At 33.7% G+C, this 25,939-nt stretch overlaps 1 protein-coding gene across 19 annotated transcripts in view; it reads left to right on the top strand.

The window, feature by feature from the left end:
• ROBO2 (roundabout guidance receptor 2) overlaps window positions 1–25,939 on the top strand; it is a 1,146,283-nt gene that overhangs the window by 1,074,850 nt on the left and 45,494 nt on the right. For all 19 annotated transcript variants that reach the window (XM_072967648.1, XM_072967644.1, XM_072967640.1 and 16 more), the window contains 6 exons: window positions 2,162–2,393; window positions 5,167–5,291; window positions 7,565–7,736; window positions 15,429–15,611; window positions 24,011–24,053; window positions 25,488–25,615. In XM_072967648.1, coding sequence (XP_072823749.1) covers window positions 2,162–2,393; window positions 5,167–5,291; window positions 7,565–7,736; window positions 15,429–15,611; window positions 24,011–24,053; window positions 25,488–25,615 — 883 coding nt within the window. The remainder of the gene's footprint in view (window positions 1–2,161; window positions 2,394–5,166; window positions 5,292–7,564; window positions 7,737–15,428; window positions 15,612–24,010; window positions 24,054–25,487; window positions 25,616–25,939) is intronic.

Below are 25,939 nucleotides of genomic sequence, written 5' to 3'. Positions count from 1 at the left end.
AGCTTGCTTCTTTCAGTATTAACAAGCTATTATTGTGAGTTATGTCTTTCTTTCAGTATATAAATTCACTTAAAACGAAGGCAGAGAAGTTTATAAAATGCAAGCTTAATGTTGATTTAACATATGCTGCAAGGATTTTTTTGAACATTGACAGTTTTGATGAAAGGCATCTCTCTTTGGCTCTCATAAATTTAGCTTTTTGCTTTTTCCTTGTTTTATAATGTCAGAAACAACTTCTACTTTCCAAAAATATATATACTTTGGTACAAACACAAAATGGTAGCATGAGTGAGGATTCAGAGATCATAAGCTTTGGTATCAGAAATGAGCTTACTTTTCTTTGACATAACCTCATACAAGTGTAGCACTAATTCCACAAATCTTTGATGGCTAGAAAGCTGTCAAGTGGGTGAAGGAATTCTTACTTATTGAGACTGATCTGTGAAACTGGAATTAGCTATACTTAGAACACACATGCTCATGCTCACCAATTGTATGGGTTTTTCTAGCTTGGACATTCTAAATACCAAAAAAAAAAAGTTCCCTTTGTTCCACTGTATTTTGATTGAAGTCCTGTATTTTTAAATTTTCTGCCTTCACTTAAAAAATATTTTAAAATTCTGCAACTAATGAAGAAATGCTAGAAGTTAATACATGAAAGAATACCTTCTATTTATTATGTGTTAACAGTTAGATAAAGACTTTCTTTAAAAGCTGAAATAACCATTTCTATCATCACCTTCTTTATTTCCTCTCTCCTCAATCTTCCTAAAATGAGGTTATTCCATCTCTTCTCCATTGAATTTTACACTTTATTTGACAGTGAAATATGTCAAGTTAAAGGCTTCTTAGAATATGGCTATTAAACTATAGTATGTAGAATATTAATTGCAGAAGGTGCTGTGATGTTATATTTAAGTCAGGCATTTCTAGAAAATGACAAGACATTAAAAATATTTAAAAAGCTAACAGTCCTTTTGTCCCTGAAATGAAACAATGGCAAAACTCCAATAAAGATTGTTTAATGACTGTAAAAAGAGAACTTGTTTTTTGATATTTTTTGATATTTTGATACTCATTTTCTTCAAAAATGTCAGATTTTTATTAAAAACAGCTGCTTATCCTCTGTACTTCAGATGAATGAAAGGATTGAGACAGTTGTTAAATTGTGCCAATAAGTAGGACTGGGGGAGGAGCCAGAGGTTGGGAAATTAATAGAAATATCATCTGTTTAATATGTGTTAATGGGTATAAGTTTTCATATGCATTTAATACAGGCTCAAGCTCCACAACTCAGAGTCCCTCTCATATGCTTCCTTCAGCCACAGGCATTTTATACATGCTGTTCATACTCTTCTTCCCTTGGATAAATCCTACTTTCCTTGCAGATTTCAGCACTTCTTAGGGAAACCTCCCCACTCCTTGATTCAGTCAATTTCCTCTCCACTCCAGGCTTTCTTAGCTCCTAGTACATCTCATTCATAATAATGGCATATGTTTATTTGTTGTGAATGGAACTGGCCCATAGTTTGAGTGATCATTAGAAAACTGCCACCCTTCACCTGAACTTCAAGTACCATGAGGCCAGGGACTGATTCTACTTTCATTCTCCATTTTTATCCTCAGAGTTTAGCAGAATAACTGGCACCTATTAGTAGGTGAAGGTATTAGTTTGAGTGAGTGAAGGTATTAGTGAATGAACAAGGGATGAGAATGGAGACTCATGACAAATAACACACTGCATATAAAACCACAAACATGAAAATTGTTGAGTACCAAAAAAAAAAAGAACAAACAGATGAGCAAGAAGCAATGAAGCTAGAAAAAATGGCAAGTTTAGGCCTTTACAAGCCTTTGTAGTAATCCAAAGAATTTGTACTAATCCAAAGAATTTGAGTAATTAAGTATCTTAGACACTATGAAGTATTTTAAACAGGAGAGAGGGTTGTTCCACTCTTCATTTTGGAAATCACTTAGGAGCAATGTGAGCTTAAAACTGGAAGAGGATATTAGAAGCAGGGAGATGAATTAGAAAGCCATGGCATCATTCAGATGATAGTTGATGAGGACTGAAACAGGGACAAAAGAAATGAGAACAGTTCCACTGTGACATTGGACATACTTCCATCTGGTTTCAAAAGCTTTTTGCCATGTTTTTCAGGTTGATCGGCAACCCCAGTTTATTCAAGGCTACCGAGTGATGTACCGTCAGACTTCAGGCCTGCAAGCGATGTCAACGTGGCAGAATTTAGATGCCAAAGTCCCAACTGAGCGCAGTGCTGTCTTAGTCAATCTGAAAAAGGGGGTGACTTATGAAATTAAAGTTCGACCATATTTTAACGAGTTCCAAGGAATGGATAGTGATGCTAAAACAGTTCGTACTACAGAAGAAGGTCAGTATTCAGATTTCTAACATCAACCAAACTGAAGTCATAAAGAAATCAATTTCCATTGACATTCTAGTTTATCATCTACCTTAGAAGAGTAGCAAGAGAGAATCTAAAACTGAATACAGAAAGTGTCATTTTCTCCTTTTATGCTAAGAACTCCACAGAATCTAACAACTCAAAAAAATGACATTCAGGTAATGAACTTCTCTTATGAAAACATTTGCTGCAAATCTTGCTCATCAATGCACTGGAATTTGATTATAACATTTTCCCATTTTTTTTTAACATAGGTTTAGTGCATTTGGCTTCATTAAAGGATAGGCTAATGGAAACTCAAGAACACAGGCCGTTCCTTGTCACTCCTCTATTTTTGGTGTCGTAAAGAATGACATTTTCTTTTATAAGCTTTTTTCCCTATGGGCTCTGCCTGTCTAATTCATAGTTTCTAATCTGGAAGATCACTTGCACATTTGCATTAGCATTATTCTTAGTGATATTCCCTCTCCCTCTCCCCTTTGTAACTTTTCTTGCCTGCAGATACTTTAAAGTCAGTCTGTGATGGACGTGAAATTAATATAGGTCTCAACCAGTCCATTTTGTAGTGTCTCCTTCACTAAACTAGAGGTTTATAATAAATGGTATCGTCAATGTACAAAAAATCAGATAAGTATAATAAATTCCTCCTTTTCTGCTTTTCTACTAATTTTAAGTACACTGTTCCAGTAAAAAGCCTTTTTTTTTTAACATATTGTATATAAATAAATGTAAGAGCAGCCTTAAGAAAATGTATGTAGATTGTTTATGCTAACATACAGATGTTCATGTTTGACCAAAGAGCTTTTTAATTATACATACCTTACAATAAGCAACACAGTGAAATGTTACCTTCACGTTGGTTTACAGTGTGATACACTGACATGGGCAGAAATGCATATTTTTAAAGGCATCATTAATCTACTTTTAGGATTTACAAAGGAAAAAATTACTAAAAATTAATAATAGTATCTTTATCCACCGTTGAGTTTTACTCTATGTTGAAAATGTGTAGAACTAATGAGTGGGGTGGGTACATTTAATACAGAATGCTACATTTGAAGCATACTTCCAAAAATCAATTTCACTGCAGTTAGACTTTTCCTCTAGATTAGAAACTTGTCACCATTCGGTATACCTTCATCTCTGATTCCTGTGGCCTCTGAAGGGAACAAAGGGAACTGAGCTGCGCTGTGTCTGGGAACGATGAGTGGGTTCTTTCACATCTGTATCTGGGATAATTGACCTGTCAGGAAACAGGCCTGGTGTTCTCACCAAGCCAGCAGTAAGGCAAATGGGAAAGCACTTTCCAAAAGTGCTGCTTTTCAGTGAAGTCTGCTTAATAACTACACAACTGGTAGCCAAACAGTTGGGTTTATGTCATTGTGCCATATCTTGGAGCAACGTTATCACAGAGGAATAATAAAGAACAGTATTGTGGTGATGTGTCTGTGTGTGTTTTGTACGCAATGCAAATATGACCATACTTCAGTGAAATATGTCACGACAGATTTGCCAAACACGGGAAACTTTGTTGATAGGCTTTTAAAATATCTTTTATGATTGAGTGTATTCATTTTCAAAGAACTGAACTGTAAAGTTATGAAAGCTTATATATGAAACTATTTCATACCACAAAATTAATTGAATTTTTTTAATTGTTACCGCTTCGGTTTTCCTTTATCAGCCTTTGGTTTAAACTCAGATATTCACTGAAATGGATAAGTTTTTCTGCAAAATTAGCACAGCTTAGCCCTCAGATACACTGGGTAGGAGATGTTGCAGTCCAAAGTCATGAATTTTTTCTTACTCATCTTTTCGAAGCACAATTTTAATTACTTATAGGAGAAACCATAAAAGAAGAGAATTGTAGGAAATTAAAATCTGCCCATTTCACATTTGACCCAACATGAACTGTTTTCATTTATATCTTCAGAGTTCCTTGCCCATCAATGTAAAATAAGTTTTAAATCTTAAACTATGGGTGAATTTGTAACAGTCAGTTATTTTTCTCAGTATGAAAACAGAAGTGTCTTGTTTCTGTGTTGGTGGGATTTATAGCCATGTTGCTATTTTTACGTATTAAACACAAACCAGAACAAAACAAAAAGATTGTCAGTAATGCTACCACTCAGAGATAATGACTGATAAAATTTTGGAATGCAGGAGAAAATTTTTGATAGTGATGTGGGTTTTTGTTGTTGTTGTTGTTGTTTTGGTTTGGTTTTTGGTTGGTTGTTTTTCCGTAAAGGGAGCCTATTAGAGTCAAAAGAATCCAAGTTCTAGAATCTGGGTTCAGATTCTCCCTGATTGTTTGTCTTAGGTAAGTCTTTTGCAGTAGCCTTCTGTTTTCTTATCTGTAAAACTGAGATAAGAGTTGTTGCAGTAGCCTTCTGTTTTCTTATCTGTAAAACTGAGATAAGAGTTGTTTCTATTTCCTGAGGTTATTGTGAGAATTAAATCTGACGTTCAGTTCTGGGCATATAGGAAACACTCATTAGAATGTTAGCTGTTAAGTTTATTAATAAGGACATATTACCATAGCTTGGAATTTGCTTTAAATCTAACCATTATATTTAAAGGATTAAAAAAATAAAAACTCATTGTTGAATACTATCTGCAAATTCAGAACTACTGGAAACCAGAACCTCTTGTATCTTGTCTTTATGTTCATATTTTGTAAGGAGCATTAATGCACACCAAGATTTACAGTTCGTGTTTATTCTAATCACTTCCTCCACAGCCCCAAGTGCCCCTCCACAATCTGTCACTGTCCTGACAGTCGGAAGCCACAATAGCACAAGTATCAGTGTTTCCTGGGATCCTCCTCCACCAGATCATCAGAATGGAATTATCCAAGAATACAAGGTAGGGCCTGGATGAAGAAGGAAGGTCCACAGATGACAGTTCCCAGAGAAGTCTCAGGGTCCCATGGATGAAGAACATTTCTAGCGGCTCCCTTATTAACTTGAGTGTAAATTAATTTTTTATGTCTTTGTGCAACACGTAAAGAGACAAATGCACATATCCTACCTCCAGGGTCACAGATAACTCAGACTCAGTTGGACAAGTAAACCATAACAATGCAGTGGGGTTTCTTTGAATAATGTGATTGCAGAACCTCCGAGATCTAGAGAGATGGGGTACAAGGTAGACAGTGAAGCCCTGTCCCAGAAAATGCCGTTATCTTTCTTACTAGATTTCTGTGTAATGGGCCTTAGAGCAGCTGTTTTTAAACCGTATTCTCATAAAACGATGCTTCAAGGCTTTAAAGAGTTGGGATGGGAACATAAGGGTGGGCGTACCAGCTTCCACTCCAGGTCTGCTTTGATCAAATTATTGAGGTTCTGTAAAATATTTCACTTGGAAAAAGAGAGCCATTGACAATACAAATTTTGAAAAACTCTCGTGTTTCAACTGATGAATTTATTGCTGTTGAGAAGCAATATATTTCCAGTTTCTTCGCCATCATTTGAGAGACATCTTTTAAGAGACATAAGGTGTCTAACTTTGAGAAGTAAGATTCTGATTAACTGTGATGTGACTGGACAACATGGGAGAGTAAAACACCTCATTTAAACCTTGTAAAAATTTAAAACTATGGCTTTTTGCTATTGATAAGTATTTATAGAATTCTGACAATAGCATACTACGTACATCTATTAGAAGAGAAAACTAGACCCCACCTTACCCTGGAAATTCCTAGTTGGTATGTGAAATTAAGCCAAATCATTTCACTCAAAACATTGTAATTTCTAAGAAAAATAAAGATTCATTTAAAATAGAATTTTCTTAAGTGAATAGCTAAGTTACTGAAGCAAATAGACTAAATTTGCAAGAGCATTTTAAAAAATTATCCCCATCACATTATAAGGAAATGTGAATAAGAAAATTAGAATAAGTGCATTTATAATAGCATAATTATACATGTTCTGAAATTTTATAAGTGTTAGGATACGTTGTTCTAAAAGCAAAAAAGTTATCTACCCTGGGGTGTGTGTGTTTTAATGAGGTTAGGATTTTACTTTTGTGTCATTTAGGATTACATACCCTGAACTTCCATTTATTTAAATACTGATCTTTTTACAACATGGTAATTTTTTTGTAAGTTGTAAATTTCTTAGTCATACGAGATTTATACACTTATTAAAAATGTGTATATTTTGTGAGGGCTAAATATTCCTTCATTAGAAACTTAAGCTTCATAAACTAAATAAAAGAAATCTACAATTCAAAACTGTTATTTTCAAGAAAAAATTTTAGGAACTTAACCTGTTTCAGAAACAAATCTTGTGTGTTCCTACTTATGTGTCCCCATGTAGACTGCAAATACGGTATAATACTATACAAGTATACACAGTAGAATTTTTATAACACATTTTACAGCAAGAGATTTCCATATCCCAGAAGAAAGTATAACTTAAAATATGAGTCTTATTTGAAGTAAAAGCCTAGCATTCCTCACATTAGTGTTTAAAGACTTCTCACCACTTTGTTCTCATGCATGTGTATGTGTATAGATATGTTTTGATCAATATTAAGATTTATTACTGTCAATGTAAATATTGCCTTTAATTTCGTCTTAGTCAATACCTGTAACTTAAGTCAATTAATCTTGTTAACTACTTATATGTAAGTTAATATGTTCCTAAATGAAATATAAATTACTTAGATGTGCATCTGTATACTTTGGATACTAAGTTCATAATCACCATATTTTTAATAGATTATATGCATAATAAATCTTGATAAGTAAATTAAGCAGTGGAATTTTATGTATTTTAATCTATACCTGAATGCTGTGTGCAACCAAGGACCACTTTCCAGACTTAGCAGAGATGTTAAGGGAATCATTGTACTATGAATATTTAGTGTTGATTGTAAAATATAAAGGAACACTGCATAGTTTTAGCTTCTTATTGTTCTTCCTTTAATACACAAATACACACACATATCTATATCTATACATTATATTATATATAAATGGTAGAAATTAAGTCTTAGAAAGTGTCATTTACAAATACTTCAATAAGCCTAGAAAATAGATTGTTCACTACTAAAAAATTTAATCAATTATAATGACCTAATTACCAGAAAGGATAATTTTATATTCTTTTGTTACTCATTTTACGTTTGTATAGATCTGGTGTCTGGGGAATGAAACGCGATTCCACATCAACAAAACTGTAGATGCAGCCATTCGATCCGTAATAATTGGTGGATTATTCCCGGGTATTCAGTACCGGGTAGAGGTTGCAGCTAGTACCAGTGCAGGAGTTGGAGTAAAGAGTGAGCCCCAGCCGATAATAATTGGTGAGTACCAATCTCTATGGTCTATGCTTTAGAGTCAGTCAACTGGTAACAAGGTAGATTGTTTTTTTGAATCTGCATCCCAACAGTGGATAGGTGGGAATGAGTGCTAAGATGTATATATCACATAGGCAAATAGGCTAACTAGAGTTTCTAACAAAAAATGTTTAGCAATTGCTCGTGGTCTTAAAATTTCCACCAACTTCTTAAAGTCATAGTAGTCATTAAGAATTTAAATGCTGAAAGTTGGTTTGAAAATTATTTTTAATCAATAGTTTCATGTAATTTTGATGCCATTGAAATATAATAGGAAATGAGGCAGTTACTAAAGAAAGCACATGATGTTTCAAATCTATATGCTTCCTCTTAGCCAGGAAAATGTCAAAAATTAACCAGAAACAGGCCAAAAGAAACTTTGTAATCCAAATACACTATCCCAAAGAAGAAATCTCTGTTAAATCTACTATCATCGTTACAGAAAATTATTTCCTATCACTGTTAATTATGTTTGACACTTCGTGAAAAAAAATATATATGGAATCATGTAGAATATTAGTATTTTGTGTCTGGCTTCTTTCACTAGACATAATGTTTTTGAGATTCACCCATATATGTATTATGCAATTTGTATGTTTTATTTCTGAACAGTATTCATTTGTGTGAATGTATCATATTTTTGTCTCTGCTTTTTCCTTGAGAGAATTTTTTTTTGAGGACATATGTTTTTATTTCTTTTGAAGAAATACCTAGAAGTGGAATTTCTGAGTAATAGCGCTAATGTAGTTTGACTTTATAAGCAATGCTATTTTTTTCAAATTGTATAATTTTATATTTTCACTAGGAAAGAATATGACTTGCAATTTTTCTACACTGTAACATTTGATGTTGCTATCTGTAATTTTAGCCATTCCAGTGAGTGTAAGAATACCTCATTATTGCTTTAACTTCAATTTTTCTTTGCTAACTAATGATACTGAGCAACTTTGCATGTGCTTATTGACCATTCACATACTTTCTTTTGTGAATTTCCAAGTCTTTGCTTTTTTCAAAATGGTATCTTTGTCTCTTGTTACTGATTAAGAGGAGTCATTTGTACATTTTTGATGTAAATTCTCTGTCATACATTGTATTGCAAATATTTTTTTCTAATCTCTATCTTTCCTATTCATTTTCTTAATAGTGTCTTTTGGTGAACAGAAGTTTTAAATTTAAGTGATCTACAATTTGTCAAATTTTTCTTTCATGTTTAGTACTTTCTAAGAAACTGTCCTACCACTTCTGGATAGCAAAGATATTTTCTTCCAGAAGCTTCATAATTCTAGGTTTTATGGTTAGGTCTATAATTTATCTCAAAGTAATTGCATGTGGTTTGAGGGTTGAGGCTTACTTATTTCCACATGTATGTCAAAATGCATAGGCATCATTCATTGAAAAAAAATGTTCCTTTCCCCAATAAACTATATATGTGTGGATCCATTCCTCAGTTCCTTATGTTGTTCCACTAGTTACTTGTCTATCCATATGCCAAACCAGACTGTCTTGATTACTATAACTTATAAAAAGTCTTGAAAACAGGTAATGTTGAGTACTTCATCATTTTCTTCTGCAAAATTGTTTTGACTATTCCAGACCTTTTGCTTTTCCGTGTACTTTTCAAATCAGCTTGTCAGTTTCTACAAAATTATGTTTGAATTGTGACAGTCTTTGTCTTTTAATTGAAGTGTTTATTATTTTTAATGTGATTATTGATGGGCTTAGAATTACCTTTTCTTCTGTGTATTTTTTTACCTGCTTATATTCCTACTTTCCTAATTTCCTGACTTCCTTTGGATGAATTAAATAGTGTTCTGTATTGTATTTTTATGTTCACTATCGTATTATTAAGTATACTTCTTTTTTGTAATGATTACTCTAGGATTAGCCTGTAAAAAAAGAATCTTAGAATAGATAGTTTCATTTGCCTTCCATTCAATCTTTTTGCTATTGTTATACTTTTTATTTATACTCATAAATAGAGTTGGGTTTCAGTAAAAACCCAATATGCAGACATTAAAGTATTACTTTAAACAATCAGATATCTTTCAGATAAATTAAAACTAAGAAAAAATATTTTATGTAACTCATCTTTATCTGATATTTTGTTTCATCCAACCCCTTCAGTATCCCTGAGTTCCTCTATCTCTTTAACTCAGGAATGCTGTTCAGCCATGTTTGGATTCCCTTTCAGTACATCACATTTTACAAATTGTCTCCAGATTGAAAACTTTGAATATAATAAGATTCCCCTTGTTCATTTCCTTTTCTCATAGTCCTGCTTTGTTTCACATATTTTGCCTAGTTTTTTGCTTGTTTATGATGGGATCACATGTCTCCTTCCTGTTATTTCTTCATGGGCAGAAGTGGAAGTATCCCGTGAATTACCCAGTCCATATAATACATCTTCTGTTCTAGAATTCCCATTTATTTTCTTTTACATTTTCCATTTCCCTCTGGAATTTTCCTTTTGTTCATTCACTATGACTCTATTAATTTAAGTTCATGAACATATCATAATAGCTGCTTTAAAGTCTTTTTCTCCTAATTACAACATCTGTGTCATCTCATGGTCTATTTCTATTGATTACTTTTCCTCTTGATCTTGGGTCATTTCTTCCTCATTGTTCTTGTTGTCATGGTTATTGTTCTGCTTGTTTTTGCATGCCTGGTAATTTTGTACCATATACTGGACGTTGTACATGACTTACTATACAAATTTGTGATCTTCCAAAAAGTGTTGGTTTTTGTTCTTGAGGACTGTTTATGTTTCGACCTTATTCTTAAGATAAAACCTCATTTGATCTTTACTCCTAAGACATGACACTCCTGAACTTTCAGTGAAAAGCTTAATATGTTTATCTAGTCATGGAATTTAAACTTCGGACACAGACTTCTCTGCAGTAGACATCAGCTGAAAAATCTGTTCAGCTCTTTCAGCCTTTTACCTTTTGATTTTTACCAGATCCTTGAAATCTTCTTTCTGCTTTCACGTTTCAGGGTTAACCCTAGGATTGAGGAAGAATTTATACACAGATTTGAGAGCATCACTCTCTGGTAGCTCCCAGTTTCGCAAGTTTCTCCTTTAATTTTTAGTCACCCTGGCAGCTCTGAACGCTATCCTCTGACATCTCCTATCAATGAGATTGAAATGTTCTCTTGGGTTCTAGGTCCCTAGCACTACATGGAGTGAGCTCTCTAAGGGGAGAGAAAGCCTCATAAATGCAGATTTCCTTTCTTGTGTGGTTTTGTTCTTCAAGAGGCAAATCCCTTTAGTTCTGCCTGCTTTTATTTGTTTGTCAGTGTCTTTATTTTTTTAAATATTCTTCCTAGAGTTTACATATTCTAAAAATTCGTGTCCAGAGTTTGATACAAGCAAATGTGCCATTCCCATTCTTTTCTGTTTATTTTCTGAAATGATGCACACAGAGCCTACTGCCAATTTCTGGGAAATTGTCTCTTACTGCAAATTATTTACTGTATTTGAAATGAGTTAACACTCAGTCTTAATGTTAACAATATTTGGACTCTCCAAGTATTCTTTGTTTTACATATTAAAAGCATTAAAAAAGTTATAGTATTAACTTTTCTTTAAATTGCCTTCCCTTTCTTAATTAGTCATACAGACTGAATTAATTTTTAACCTGAGGGAAACCTACAATCTTGCCCTTCTGAGATTTTCTAAAATAAATTAGAATAAGAAAGAAATACAAGTACACCCAAAAGGATTTAACTGATATATATATCTCATATATATTATATCATAAGAATGAGTGTATATATATGTGTGTATATATATATATATATATACTTATTCTTATTTCTATATATTTTCTAAATAATATTTAGAACATTTATGCTATTTAGAAATAAGCCATTAATTTTTCACTTAAAAAAACCTATAAATGAAAAATGTTTAAAAGGTATAGTTTTCTATGAGAACTCCTAGAAAGGTAAATACAGCTTTTTCCCCCACTGTCTCTCTAGCGTATGTATGAAATAGATTGACTGAATATAATTTTTCTAAATCAAAGATCAGTAAGATTACCAAATATTTATACTTCCCTTTCATGTTTCCTTTTTCATTTCTATTATCTTAGGCAATAAATACAACTCTCAAACATGGGAAACTTGGTTTGTTTTGGTTTCAGTTGTAGTATTGGTTTTGATTGGTAGTGACCACCTCACAATATTTGGGGGATTGATTGCATTTGGAGGCAAGTAAAAAAATTGCAAGAATACCATTTCCCTAAGCTCATATCATGACAGTTAAGAAATGAGCAGTCATATGGTAACTTAAAATAATTAAAAATTTAACTTAGACTATTTTAAATCAAATGGAAAGTTTTGCTTACCTCTTGTATCATTTTAGAAAGACTAAGTGTTGACATGGATACGAATGCCTTTTAATTTGTTTATATATCATACAACTTTTCAGATTTTTCTATGAAATAAAAAATAATCCAATAAGTAATATTTCTATCTCCTATTCATGTCATTCAAATACACAATGTCCAAGACATAATCAAAAACAAGTCGAACGGTACCACTTGAAATAAACACACATGTACACATAAGCACAGTTCATCCTGGAAAAGTCTGTTTGTCCTCGAGAGATTTATTTCTTTTTAATGTCTACTGCTGTACTGAAGAAGCCTTTAATTGTTTCTTTAATTACGCCTGCATATCTACCTTAACATCTTGTCTGATAACCTTACTACACAACTGTTTTTCCTAGTTGAAAATTGATTTAGTGATTGCTGATCTCCTCTTCTCTTTCACTTTATTCTTTCCCTGTTGTCTGTTCAGTCCTGGAAACAGCACTTGAAGTGACTCAAGCTCTCCCTCATTTCCTTTTGCTTTAATTAAATCATGTATTGGCATTTGATGTAATTTATGGCTGATAATTTTAGATTTGTCTTATGCCAGACCATGTACTGTTTCATCTATTCCTTCTCAGTTTAGTTTTTATTCCAGAAAGTTACATTAAGGGACCATTCATTAAAATATTGTATAAACATCATAAACAGCCTTACACAGGCTTAAAAGTAGTAGTATTCTTTTGTCTGCAGTTTCCACTGATAAGGTAACTTTTCCATCAAAATGTCCGTAATTCTTTATTGCTGCAATTACACACATGCATAAATGCAACCAAATACATTTACGTATGTAAGCATCAAACAGCAAGTCATACAACAAACATACGTTGACTTAAAATTCTCAGTAACTTTGCTTAATAACATACCTATTGTTTCTTTAATCATGTGGCCAGTTCACACTTACCTTACATAGTTGGTAATACGTGAAACAGCTGCAAACTTTCACAGTAATAGGTACAATCGAATCTGATGTGTCTAATTAATTTTTATTCCAACAAATTAGTTTTGTTCTTCGTTACTCTCCAATGGGAGGAAGACATTATATTTCATTATGTTTTTTTGTCTGTAAGAACAGTGGTGCGTTACAGGTCACACACATCCCTTGTCTGTGCTTTAATTAGTCCAAATGACAACATTGTTTTAAAAATACTAGCAGCATAAGAAATAGTAATACATCTTGGGTTTCATAAATATTCCACTATGTTAAATATGAATTTTATACACCTTTTGCACAGACAGATTTCCTTTTCTTTGTGCTATAAGGTGTTTTCTTTTTAGTAACTACTAGTATTTAGGACAGTCACCAGATATGTGTATGTCTCATATTGAAAATATGAGTTCATTGTAAATACGTTTTTGACTTTGTTCATATGTGTAATAATAATAGTATGTTTATATGTATAATAAGAACAGATAGGTTAGGAAAACGAATCAGGTTTACTACACAGGTGATGGTAGTTTTTAAATCTGATATTTAACACGGAAGACATTTCAGGAAAGGAATATTAATATGTATAAAAAATACCAGCAGCTGTAACAAACAAGCGGGCATTCTGATTGGCTTAAATGTTTCCTTTTTGTTCATAGCTCAGTCTAAAATGGGTCAGCAGAAATGGAGGCCAGGGTTTCTACTCCATAAAGTTTTTAGGGAAGTTGGATCCTTCCAGTCAATAGATCTACCATCTCTTAGTGGATCAGCATTCTCCAACAGATACCTAGTTTCTACCCAACATTTAGGAAAGAGAGAGTGTGATGTCCTGTCACGGCGGCGTATGGGTCAGGTCCGGAGGTAGTATGCATCTGCCTGCCCACCCTTGGCCAATATCCAGTCACTTTGTTGCACTCAGCTACAAGGGAGGCTAGGAAATATAGGCTAACTTTCTGCCTTGGAAAATGGAGAAACCATGGTAAACAAGACACCTGTTGTTTGTAGGACTCACTTATCTAGGTAATTTATAACTTATATTCCTGGAATTACTGAGTGGCTCTTAAAGTAACTCCTAGCCTTAAGTGGGCCATACTTTTGAGTCACAAATTCCTGGTTTCCTATTAACTGCTTTACATACATCATCTCAATTAACCTTCCCAAATGTATGAAATAGTACTGTTGCCAACTAACAGAAACAGGGATTTAAAAAGATTAAGTGTCCTACATAAGCTCACTGCTTACTTAGCTAGTAAGTGGCAGAGATGATATGCAAATGTGGAACTTCAAAGCCTTGCTCTTTCTAATCTATTACAGTACCATAACTAATACAATGAAAGTCACACATTCCTTTGATGTGATATGCTAAAATTTGCCATTTATATTTTGCTTACAATTTATTTTTTAAGTCTTGGACTAGCCACTAACTCATCATGATGTTGATGTAAGAAATCACTTAATTCTCCGTGTGTGAATTTATTAATCTGTTAAATAAACATCTAAATCCTTGCTCTTCAATGGTATGATTCCATGAGTTTTAAACCTGTTAAAAAATGTGGATTGAGACTTTCTTTATTGTCTCTTAAGTCTAAATTGTCAAAAACATGACTACTTCTAGACTAATCTTACTCCACATTTAAATGTATGTTTTTGTTATATAGACCTTAGAACTAATTTTAACTTGTTTGGATCCAACATCCACTTGGGTTTTCAAATTAGTTTCGAATTCTTTAAGGATATATACGAGTTTTATCTTTTGGTGACATTTGAACTATAGATATTAATATCTATAAAAAGATGTTTACATAATTATTATAGTTTTATATAGTATTTTAATACCATCCAGAAAATTAAAGAATGTTTGATCAAAATAAATTCTCTGGTAGAATATTAAGGGCAATATTTTTGTGGATCATTAACATTTGCATTCAGGCAGTGCTAAAGGGAAAGGTAATTTGCAAATACCTTGTGTTATATGTTGTAGATGCTTTTCCTTCATGAGAATTATATTACAAAATGTTTGACATAGCTAAAGAAGAGTTACTGTTATTTCAGCTCACAGCCCTTGTTTTAGTACTGATTTGTGAGGTGGTAAATCAAGAAGTGATTCTGAATCTGTCCACAGCAAAACAAAACACACAGGAGCAACGTTCTGAATCACACTTCAAACTCATAATTTGATTATTCTTTTGAAACTTATAAAATATGCTTATCAATAAATTGTGACAAGATCAGGACAGAACGAAGATTACCTACTTCAAGAAACTCTCTAATGTTCTCTGCCTTTGGCACATGGGGTATGTATTTTTGTGTTTATTTTTGCCTTAATATTTACTAACACTATTGTTTCTTCCACAGGGGGACGAAATGAGGTTGTCATCACTGAAAACAATAACAGCATAACTGAGCAAATCACTGATGTTGTGAAGCAACCAGCCTTTATAGCTGGCATTGGTGGTGCCTGCTGGGTAATTCTGATGGGTTTTAGCATCTGGTTGTACTGGCGGAGAAAGAAGAGAAAGGGACTCAGTAATTATGCTGGTGAGAGGCTATTTTCAGCTAAAGAAATGTCTTATCTTTAGGAATATACAAAATACAAGGGAAGGAATGGAATGGAATGATGAATGAGTGAATGAATGGATGTTTGGGGCTTGATTTAAACAATTATAAACAATATGCTTTAATGCATTGCTCTTTGCTGTATCACATTATGACCATAAGCCAATCTTTTTGCTTATATCTCCAATGAAGTATAAGAAGAGTGCATGCTGATAAAGTGCTTAGCCATTTTTCCCAACTGTTTCCTCAACACACACACATGCACACACACACTCACACACTTTGCATGCTAGGAAACCAATGTGTGAAAAGTGGATTTAAGCAAGAGCATTCCTAAAATGCTCTGAAAAAAAGAAAAGATTTGATATTTAGGGTTTTATTCTAATAATTTATGATACAAATTACTTACAGTAGGAAATGTGTCTCAGATGGAAAATATACCAATAAGCAAACAAAAAAAAAAACTCACCAGAATTAATGAGACTGACAAGGCATGAATTTGCTAGTCACTTAACTAGGATGTCTATTTCAAAGTAACCGATCAGTGTTTTAGAAGGAAAAGGAGAAGCAAAAGAAGCAGAAAAAGAAGCTACTACATGTTTTACTTGTTTGCAAAAATGTTTTCTTCTTAGAACCCATAATAAGAACTTGAAGGATGTCCAAAATTGTGGCTTTCAAGTACTTCCCAGGTATAGAGAAAGAGAGAAAATTGTCAAATCAGTGATTGAAAAATGAACTCAAAACTGAAGCTGTGCTCAATTACAGTTTAAATTGCAATGCATTTTAAGAATTTTCTCTAATAACAATGATCATACAAAGAAATTGTCTCACAATATTTCACATTTTCTAGAATCTGCAAGGGAACAATTTTAACTTACCATTGTCCTACAAATATTTTACAGTTTTTGAGACATTTTATTCAGTCATCTGTTTCTAATTTTAACTTTGTAAGAAGTATAAATGTCTTAAGTGATTTTTTGACAGAGGCTTCATTGCTTATTAAGCTTATCGGCTGATGTAGCTTTTAGGCTTGTAAGCTTCTAAGAATGTCTAAATAGTGTAAAATGAAAGGAATTAACACCCACTTGGTTGTCTTGCTTGTTATTTGACAGTATTTAAATATGATCATTTGACTATCACATTGTGGCTCCTGTCTCTGTCTTGTGAAAATACAGTTTATTAGTTACTGGTTAGAATAAATTCCCAGGACTGGAGAAAGCAATGTAGTGTTTCCATTGAAAAGGGGCTTCCATGCTTTGTGACTTGCTATTGCTCTGCCATTCTCATTTCTCATTGGCTACTGACGCCTGCTCCCTTACACTTTGTCATCTGGGTGCTGTGTCACCTACCAATGAGGGATTCTTCCTGGAACGTGTTGCTGGGCAGTAACTGCCGAGTGTCAGAGTCTTGCAAGTTAATGATGCTTTAACCTAACCTCTTGTTTAGCAGTCCTGTCCTCTACTTTCATCCCCCTAAAGGTATAGTCCATCAACCTGTGTAGTCAATCACTACGTTCCATTTCATCTCTGTGACACACTCATGTAAATCATATAAAAAATAAGAGACCTGATTTAATTCAAGGACTATTTTGTGTTAATCTCTTTGCTTGACTTTAGTGAAAATAATGAAAAGCTGACCATGCTAGTCACTTCAGTCAGTGCAAAGTTCTAAGATACCACATTTGTAGTGGTGTACTTTTACCCTCCATACCTCTCCATTCACTCACTCCTTCGAATTAGCATAGCTCTTGTAATTAGTTGGCTTGTGTTTTTAGTAAAAATTATATCAGACAGCCTTCTTTTTCTTCTTTTTTATTTTAAAACAGCAGTTCTTTACAAAACCTGTGATTTAATTTGAAAATAGCTGTAGGTCTTTGAGCTTGACAAGAATAATACATTTCCTATGATCATTTCTCATTGTGATTGATACCCATCTGCTTGTAGAAGAACTGCTAACTCAGAAGTGCTGTGCCCTTCAAATATTTTGGAATAAGGCCAAGCCAGAGAGCAGCCTTTCTAAACCTTTATACTTAATTGATAGATGGCTGACTCTCAGAATGGCTTCACCTTCAGCTAGTAATTTGCCTTCCAGCAACTGCTGTTCAACTCTATGTGAGAAGCAACTGAAAATCCAAACCACCAGGACTTACCATTGTATATTTGACTTGGTGATATTGTCTACATATTTCACTTCATAGAAATCCACTCTCCACCTTTTAAAATTTTTATATTCTTGTCTTTATACAACTTAGAGAATATGAGCATTTTAAATAGGAATGATTAGTGTAGTATGTATTGGCCATATGTTTAAATTTCTGACATTTCATGCATGAGCTAATAGTCCATTTTGAGAGCACAGAGATTCTGTACAGGACTATTTTCCCAGAATTGTTTCATGAAAATTTTAGAGAAAATATTCTATGTGTACTGGTTCTGTTTATATTTTAGTTTCCATAAAAACTTCTCTGAGAATTTTATACTTTAGCAAGTAACCAAAAACTGAACTCAGTAAAATTAAAGCAATGTGATTTTACTCACAAAAATGAAAAGTCTAATATTTCCACTTTTTACTAGATGGTAATATCTATATAATCTCAAAATTTTATTATTGATCTATGATAGCAATAATCATTTTTTTTTCAAATAAACAAAAGTCTACTTTGGGATTAGTATTTAAATTAATTTGTACCAAAAGATGCCTTCATTTATGTCAAACCCCAAGTGTGAGCTTTGATTATACTTAAACATCTGATGCGTTTTATATGTATGAAGAAACATACATTGTATTAATGCTAGACTGATCCGAAATAGAATCGTCAAGCAGGCAAAATTGCATGTCGTCGATTTCTTTTCCTACTTCATTCCAAGTCTTCTTAACCACCATAGGTAGATTTTAACCACCAAAGGGAAGATTTTAACTAGTGGGGAGATGTAGAAATACCTTGCAGGGTACAGACTCCAACTCCTGGCAGGATGCCTTTCATTCACTCTATTTAGGCAAAAAATTAGATACTGACTTTTACTGTGGCTGGTCCCCGTAACGTGGAAAATTATATTTGACTGCTCAGAAGAAAGGTTAAAAAAAAATGCTTCTCGGTGCTGGTATTTTTTTAATGTGTCAGAGGATTTAACATATTTATCATAGAACACTAGTGGATTAACACCTCAGATTGTAAAAGCAGCTATCAAGAATCAAATGTAAACTTACACACTTAAATGATCTGAGAGGAGAATTTGGCCTGAATGTGTTTTGCTTCTTTACACAGCAGAAAATGGAGATTTCCCTAAGGCAAAGTTATACACTAACTTCCTATTCACTTTTTTTCTATTTCTTCTTTATTTAAATTCTTCAGACACAAACACGCACCACAAGTTTGCACGTGGCTCAGAGAAGGGCAGCTGGGACGAGAAAGGTATCCTTATAGCTCATATTCTACGTGAAATCATTTTATCCTTTTCCAGAGCAACATGCAATGTTATTTATTTTAATCTTCACTGAGCACTAACAGTCTGTTTGTCACTGTCCGGGGTTCCTGACGGCCAGAATTCCCTACCTGAGTTGTTACAGGGTGAAACAGAATTGCAAAGGCATTTGGGCAGAAGATACAGGAAATACTTGGTGATTTTTGAATGGAGAGTGAATGTTTCATCATATGTATAACAGTGTTTGTGAATAGAAGAATGAACAACATGTTTGAATAAAAGCCATGCAGCTTTCATGAGGAGTCTGTATGTTGTATTATAATCTTCTCGAAGGCCACATGACTCTTCAAACTCATGCTGTTCGTATTTCTATTCGTAATTTTTTTAAGTCATCATCTTTTTAATGAAAGTAAACATATTTTCACTTTTAAAGGGATGACTTCTATTTTATGAATATTGCTTCTGAGGATAACAGATTTCATTCAACTCAGTAAATATAAATAATTTAACGAGTGAGCAAATTATGAGGTACCAAACACTTCATTGCATACGTTTTAAACCATTGGTGAAATTATTTGACAAAACTACCCTAAGACAGCTAAAAGACTTGATGGAATTTTTATACTCTGATTATCTAGGCTTGAGTTAATGCTTATTAAAAGAGGATTAATCTACATTCATATTTGAGAAATAGCTTATCAGGAAAGGGAATGAGGCTTGGCTGGCAACATTAAAGTTTCCATTTGGAGTAGGAAAATGTGGCTTACTAGAGATAGGCACTCTGAAAGCTTCTTTACCTCAAAATGTCAATTTACCACATAGTTATGTTTCTCTTCCCCCTCAATTCTAGCAGGCATGAGATTAGGATTAATCCTGTCAGATAATATTAGAGGTACTTTGTGTACGATATGAACTTGCAAAATCTCTTTACCTTACGTTTTTCATAAATATTGCAATAAATTCAAAATATTTAATGCAGTTCTAAAACATTTAAGATGGTGGTGTCTGTAGAGCTTTTTGGAAACTTTAGCACTAGTTGGTTCTTAATTTTAGATGCTAGCAGAAACCCCTGGTAGAGATTCCCATTTTTTTCAAATTTCATTCTGCTAAGCACAAAGTTTACTACATTATGATTATCGAAACTGTGACCAGAGCAAGATTGTCCAACCACCTCCCTCCCATCCTCTTGCTTTCAGCTTTAAGGTAGTTCAGCATCTCAAATGAGAGCTACCTTAAAACAGCTTCCAAGTTGCTGGGGCATTTATTTTTATGTTTTTCACTCTCTGTGCACACACACAAAAATGCTGATCAAAACACCAAATGTGACATCTATTTTAGGCATTCGTATTGCTTATCCTTATTTCTAGTCTGCTTTTAATCTCATAGCCTAATACGACTCAGTTATTTTTGTTGTACTTTTCAGAATGGAATAAATCTGTAAGTTTTGGAGCATGAGGAGAAAAGGAAACTTGAAAAAGAGTCCTCTTTTTTTCCTCTTGCTTTAAAAGACAACTAATCAACCTTATTATGTAAGAGTATTGGGCTTTTTGCTGTTTTTATTTTTTTCCTCCTGATAGAAACATACACAATTGAAAATTACCATATATATCAAAGTGTGTCTATGGGCCATTTTAAGTCAATTATGTACTTACATAACAACTCCATATTTTTGCCTTTGTATGATTGATATGCAGAGATACAAAGATAAATACCTTTTTTGTAACATTTTGACAATCTGTTAGCACTCTAGAACCATTTGAAAATATTTTTATGATTTGGAATACAAATAGATACTTCTTAAATGTTTTAAAATGTAAAATTCTTTTATTCACAATGTTTAATTCTCAATTGGTAAATATGGACCATGTCAGAGTATATACTCTTCACACATCTGCAAATTAACCTTGATGAATGATTTTTTTTCCAAGTTGTTAACATTACATAAAATTTGCTATCTTGACCATTTTTAAGTGTCCAAGTTCAGTGGCCTTGAATACATTCATAATGTTGTGCAAACATCACCACCACCCATCTCCATAAATGTTTTCATCTTCAAAAACTGAACCCAGTAAACAGTAATTCCCCACTCCCCACTTCTCCCAGCCCCTCACAACCTGCAGTCTACTTTCTGTCTCTATGATTTTGACTACTCTGAGTGCTTCATATAAGTGAACTCATACAATATTCTTTTTGTGACTTGCTTATTTCATTTAGCATAATGTGCTCAAGGTACATCCAAGTTTTAGCATATGTCAGATTCCCTTACCTTTTTAAAGCTGAATAATATTCCACTGTTATCTGTATTCTACACTTTGCTTATCTATTCATCCATCAATGGATGCCTGGTTTGCTTCTACATTTTAGCTACTATGAACAATGTTACTATGAACGTTGGTGTACAGATATCTCTTCAAGATCCTGCTTTCAATTCCTTTGGGTATATACCCAAAAGTAGTGTTACTGGATCTTATGGCAATTCTATTTTTAATTTTTTGAGAGCCAACATACTGTTTTCCACTATGGCTGCACTATTTTACATTCCACCAACAGTGCACAAGAATTTCAATTTCTCCACATTCTCACTAATGCTTATTTTATGTTTCTTTTATTGTAAGTAGCCAACCTCAGAATTGTGAGGTGGCATCTCACTGTAGTTTTGATTTGCATTTCCCTAAAGATTACTGATGTTAAGCACCTTTAAACATTCTTATTAGCCATCTGAATGATACCTTTTGGGTAAGATTTTGAGTGTTGCATCGTAATACTTTAAAATTTACAGTTTATGAAAAATTTACAGTTGGTCAGTACAGAAAAGCTAAATGCAACTTAATTTCTGTGTCTGTGCTTCAGTTGTCCTCTTTTTCTCTAAAATTATTTATTGCTTTGACAGTAACAGAAAATTTGATGAGGCAAAAAGAGCATCTGATACAGGGAGAAATGCTTAGCTGCTGCCCACTTATCTCCTAAACCGCACATTTGGAGGTGTAGTCAATCAGTGCCTGCTTATTTGCATATTTGCAGTGATACTCACATTATCTTAGCTCTCTTTTAGCAGACTAAAACAATCACGTGATAGTCCATTAAAAAAAAACCCACATAACTAGAAAGTCACGTAAGATGGAAAGTTGATTAGCTATACTATTTTCACATTTTTGTATTTTTTGTTCCTCCAAATCAGACCTCTATTTAATACCACCAGTGCTCAGTTTTTTTAAAATAATTGTTTCAGATCAATTTGTTATTGTTATTATTGTCAAAAGGAGTTATTAAAGGGACCCAAGGTGGTGTGGACACACTGCTGATTCTTGATTCCCAGCACTTCAGTGAGTTGGTCAGGAAGCAGGTTAGTGATCATTACTCTTTTGATTTCTCCAAAGAGCTGCCCATAACCAGTCCTGGGTAGGTGTGAAGGTTATGGCAGCATTGTTTTATAATTCACTTGAGAAATTACCTAAAAAATTGATAAGGCAGTGTACTTTAGGTGCCAGCAAGATGTTTCTGAAAGCACTGCCTCATGAATTCCTAATAGACACTTGAATTATGATCATATTGTGTAATTACAGTGTCATAAGAGAGATGTCCTTAGATGACCTTAGGGAAGGGACTGAGGAACTGCATTTAGAAATTTAAATTTCATCCAATTTAAAAAGTACTCTGTATACTTTAAGTAACAGTATGACCTCAGTTCATTAAAAATATGAATCAATTCATAAACCTTTGTTTTATTTTTACTTTTTACTAAGTAATCATAGTAAATATAATCAGTATCTTCCAAAGATAGGATATGTTGGATTCACAGCTGTGAAATAGTACTTTTTCTTTCATTCCCAGGGATTGGTTTAGCTGATCCATATTAATTTTGGTCAGAATCACAGTTCTGCAATCCATCAGCTTCTAAACACCAAATTTTTTCCCCATGATTCTCTAGTGAAATAATTTACTGGCAAAATTTGACCCAAAATAATGTGAAGTTATTTATAGACTTTGTCCCACTAATCATGAATATTCACATCTCACTCCAGAAATAATAATTTTGAATACAGTTCTACCTCAGACCCTCTCTGCAGTATGCATCATATTACCTATCTCAGATCCGAACCTTTCTGAATTCCAAATAAATCTGGATAAGGGTTAATGAACCCTGACTGATGTTTACTTTCTTTGACCAATCCTTGAAACCCACTGCCGTGCTGTTGGCTCTGTACACTGGAATCTAGTGACCAGACGGAGGGGGTTCTCCAGCTCTGGCTTTCCTTGGTGCTGTTGCTAATAAGTTCCACAGTTTTATGAAGGACTTAAGTTTTGTAGTCATAACATACACTATGAATATATTCAGTATCAACTATATTTGAAAGTATCATTCTTGTGAGGGTTGGATGATGAAACAAAGCACTGAATACATTACGTATTCTCTATTAATTACAGTTCGTCTCTATTGTAATTGTAGTATTTCAACTTGTAGTGCTTATTAGTGTCCCTAAAAGGACCTGTGATGGAGATGAATATGTTGTCAATTAGAACCCATTTCAGTTGTTTCATTGGAAGGATGATATAACCTGTTTGAACTACCCTGTTTCAGTTTCTATTTTGTGCGTTTTGTGTTACACCCTCTAATTAGGACACCTATATAATAACATTAAAAGTCATGATTTGATAATTCCTCATTAATGCATGTCGGTCTTCCAGTATGTAGCAGTTGAAACTCAAATAAGAATTGCCCCTTTGACTTAACCATATGTTTGGCTTGAAGAATTTTTAAATGTCTTATTAAAGTTGGAGCACATGGTGGCTTTGCCCTAGGCCAATCCACTGCTTCTTACTCTCTGTACAATTATGTTAATTATATTTTGTTAAAATTCCCAGAGGCTTTAGCTCTAAACTAAGGGCCAAAATGTAGTTGTTATAAATTGTAATTAATATTGACTACTTGTGTGTGTCTTTTTTTTTTTTTCTTAACAGTTACATTTCAAAGAGGAGATGGAGGACTAATGAGCAATGGAAGGTATACTAAGGAGATTTTTTTATTATTATTTTTAGTCAGAACTGAGAAAACTCTATAAGAAGAGGCTATTATTGTAATAAACAATCACTTATAAGTCTGAGAAATCTAGGAGGAATTAAATGGCTTACCACAAGATTTAATGATCTATCTGTTGTACACTTTAGAGGAATCAAGTCCAGATGTTTCATATCTCCCAGATGCCCCAGAAGAAATTAGTAGTAAATATCACAAGGAATGTGTTCATTTGTTAGCAAGATGTTTATTGCATTAATTAGACATTAGCAAATGAAGTTGCTGTTGTTTAAGACTCCTTATTGGCTCTCACTAAATTGCTGTGAGTGAACAATTACACATAATCGATCTCAAAGTAAATGATTCATGGATGATGAATAGGCTGTAGATTGATAGGACTGGATTCCACAACTTTGGATACTCAATTGAAATTGATAAAAGCTGATAACAAACCCATATATCCTCATCTATTTTCCCTTTGCTGGTATGGAGATTGTAATTAGGCTCTGGTAATAACTTCCAATCTCCCAGTTAATCAATATTTTAGCAAAAAGAGATTAGGTGTAATGAGAGCTAGTTGAGGTAGCAAGAAAGCATTTGGATCTTCTTATTGCAGTTTCCATAGAAACACATGTTTCTCATAGGGATTGTATCAGAAAAGGTCTATCAAAAAAAAGTACAATGATTATAGATGTTGCTGTATCTTTGTAAATATGCTAATGTCCTGGAAGGTGATCAGAATCCCATCTTTTATATTAAAGATGGGATTTCTTTATTAAATACGATGTAAAGGGAGTCTTTTTCATAGACTGTATGCACATGCTGGATCAGATCACAATAGATCTTCTATTACCTTAGGAAAAAACTTTAATATACTCCTAAAACTTTAAATTTAGAGAACTTGGAAATGTGCTATTGATGGAACAGTATAAGTACTGTTCATTAATCTCCCTCAAGTTCCTTGCCTCTAAATCAAGCATGAGGGCTCGTAACAGGGCTTACAGCCTATAGGGGACAGATAAATATGGGTACTGCAGGAATTGAGGAAGCAATAGCCCAAAATCCTGGAAATGGCTGATATGGAGCAATCACTCTGAGCAGTTGTTCCCTTGAGGTGCCAATTTTTCACCAGACCTTGGATCGAGATGGCTGCCTTGGTACCAGTTCCCACGTTTCAGGGAAGACGACTGACTGAATTTAGACGTCAGCAGAATCCCAGACAGGACTTTCTGCTTCCACTGACAGGGTTGATTTGTATATATAGCCTTGGTGAACTGCTCAAGTTCCTTCATTCTTGAGAACTTACACAGTTTAAAGGTGAATTAAAATCTTAAATTCTGTAGTACAGTTTAGTTCATGAGACAGATGTCCAGATCTCTCATTGAGTTCCTTGGACTGATTTCCTTTTCATTCCTGTTGTAGCCGCCCAGGTCTTCTAAATGCTGGAGATCCCAGTTATCCATGGCTTGCTGATTCGTGGCCAGCCACGAGCTTGCCCGTGAACAATAGCAATAGTGGCCCAAATGAGATTGGGAATTTTGGGCGTGGAGGTAAGTTACGTTTTTCAAAATTTTGTTATTTTTGTTTTCTTGGCTTTCCTAGATGTTTTGAAAAGTACATGCTAATAAAAAGTACTGCCTTCCATAGTTAAACTGAGTTAAGCGCATGTATTCATAATGCTGTACATTTGGTAAATATCTTATTATAAAACTATTGTGAATAGCTACCTGTTTTACTTGTATTGAAATAACATGCCATACTATATTTATATCAAGAAATAAATGCTCAAAGATGGAGAAAGTGTTTTGTTTTTGTTTGTTTGTTTTCAGTTTCTAGCAGGTACATCAACATCTAAAATGTCTCAGTCTAATTTA

The sequence above is a fragment of the Vicugna pacos genome, chromosome 1 (genome assembly GCF_048564905.1).
Source record: "Vicugna pacos chromosome 1, VicPac4, whole genome shotgun sequence".
In the NCBI taxonomy this organism is placed as follows: Eukaryota; Metazoa; Chordata; class Mammalia; order Artiodactyla; family Camelidae; genus Vicugna; species Vicugna pacos.
The sequence above is the reverse complement of the archived record's forward strand: the minus strand, read 5'-3'. Positions and strand labels throughout refer to the sequence as shown.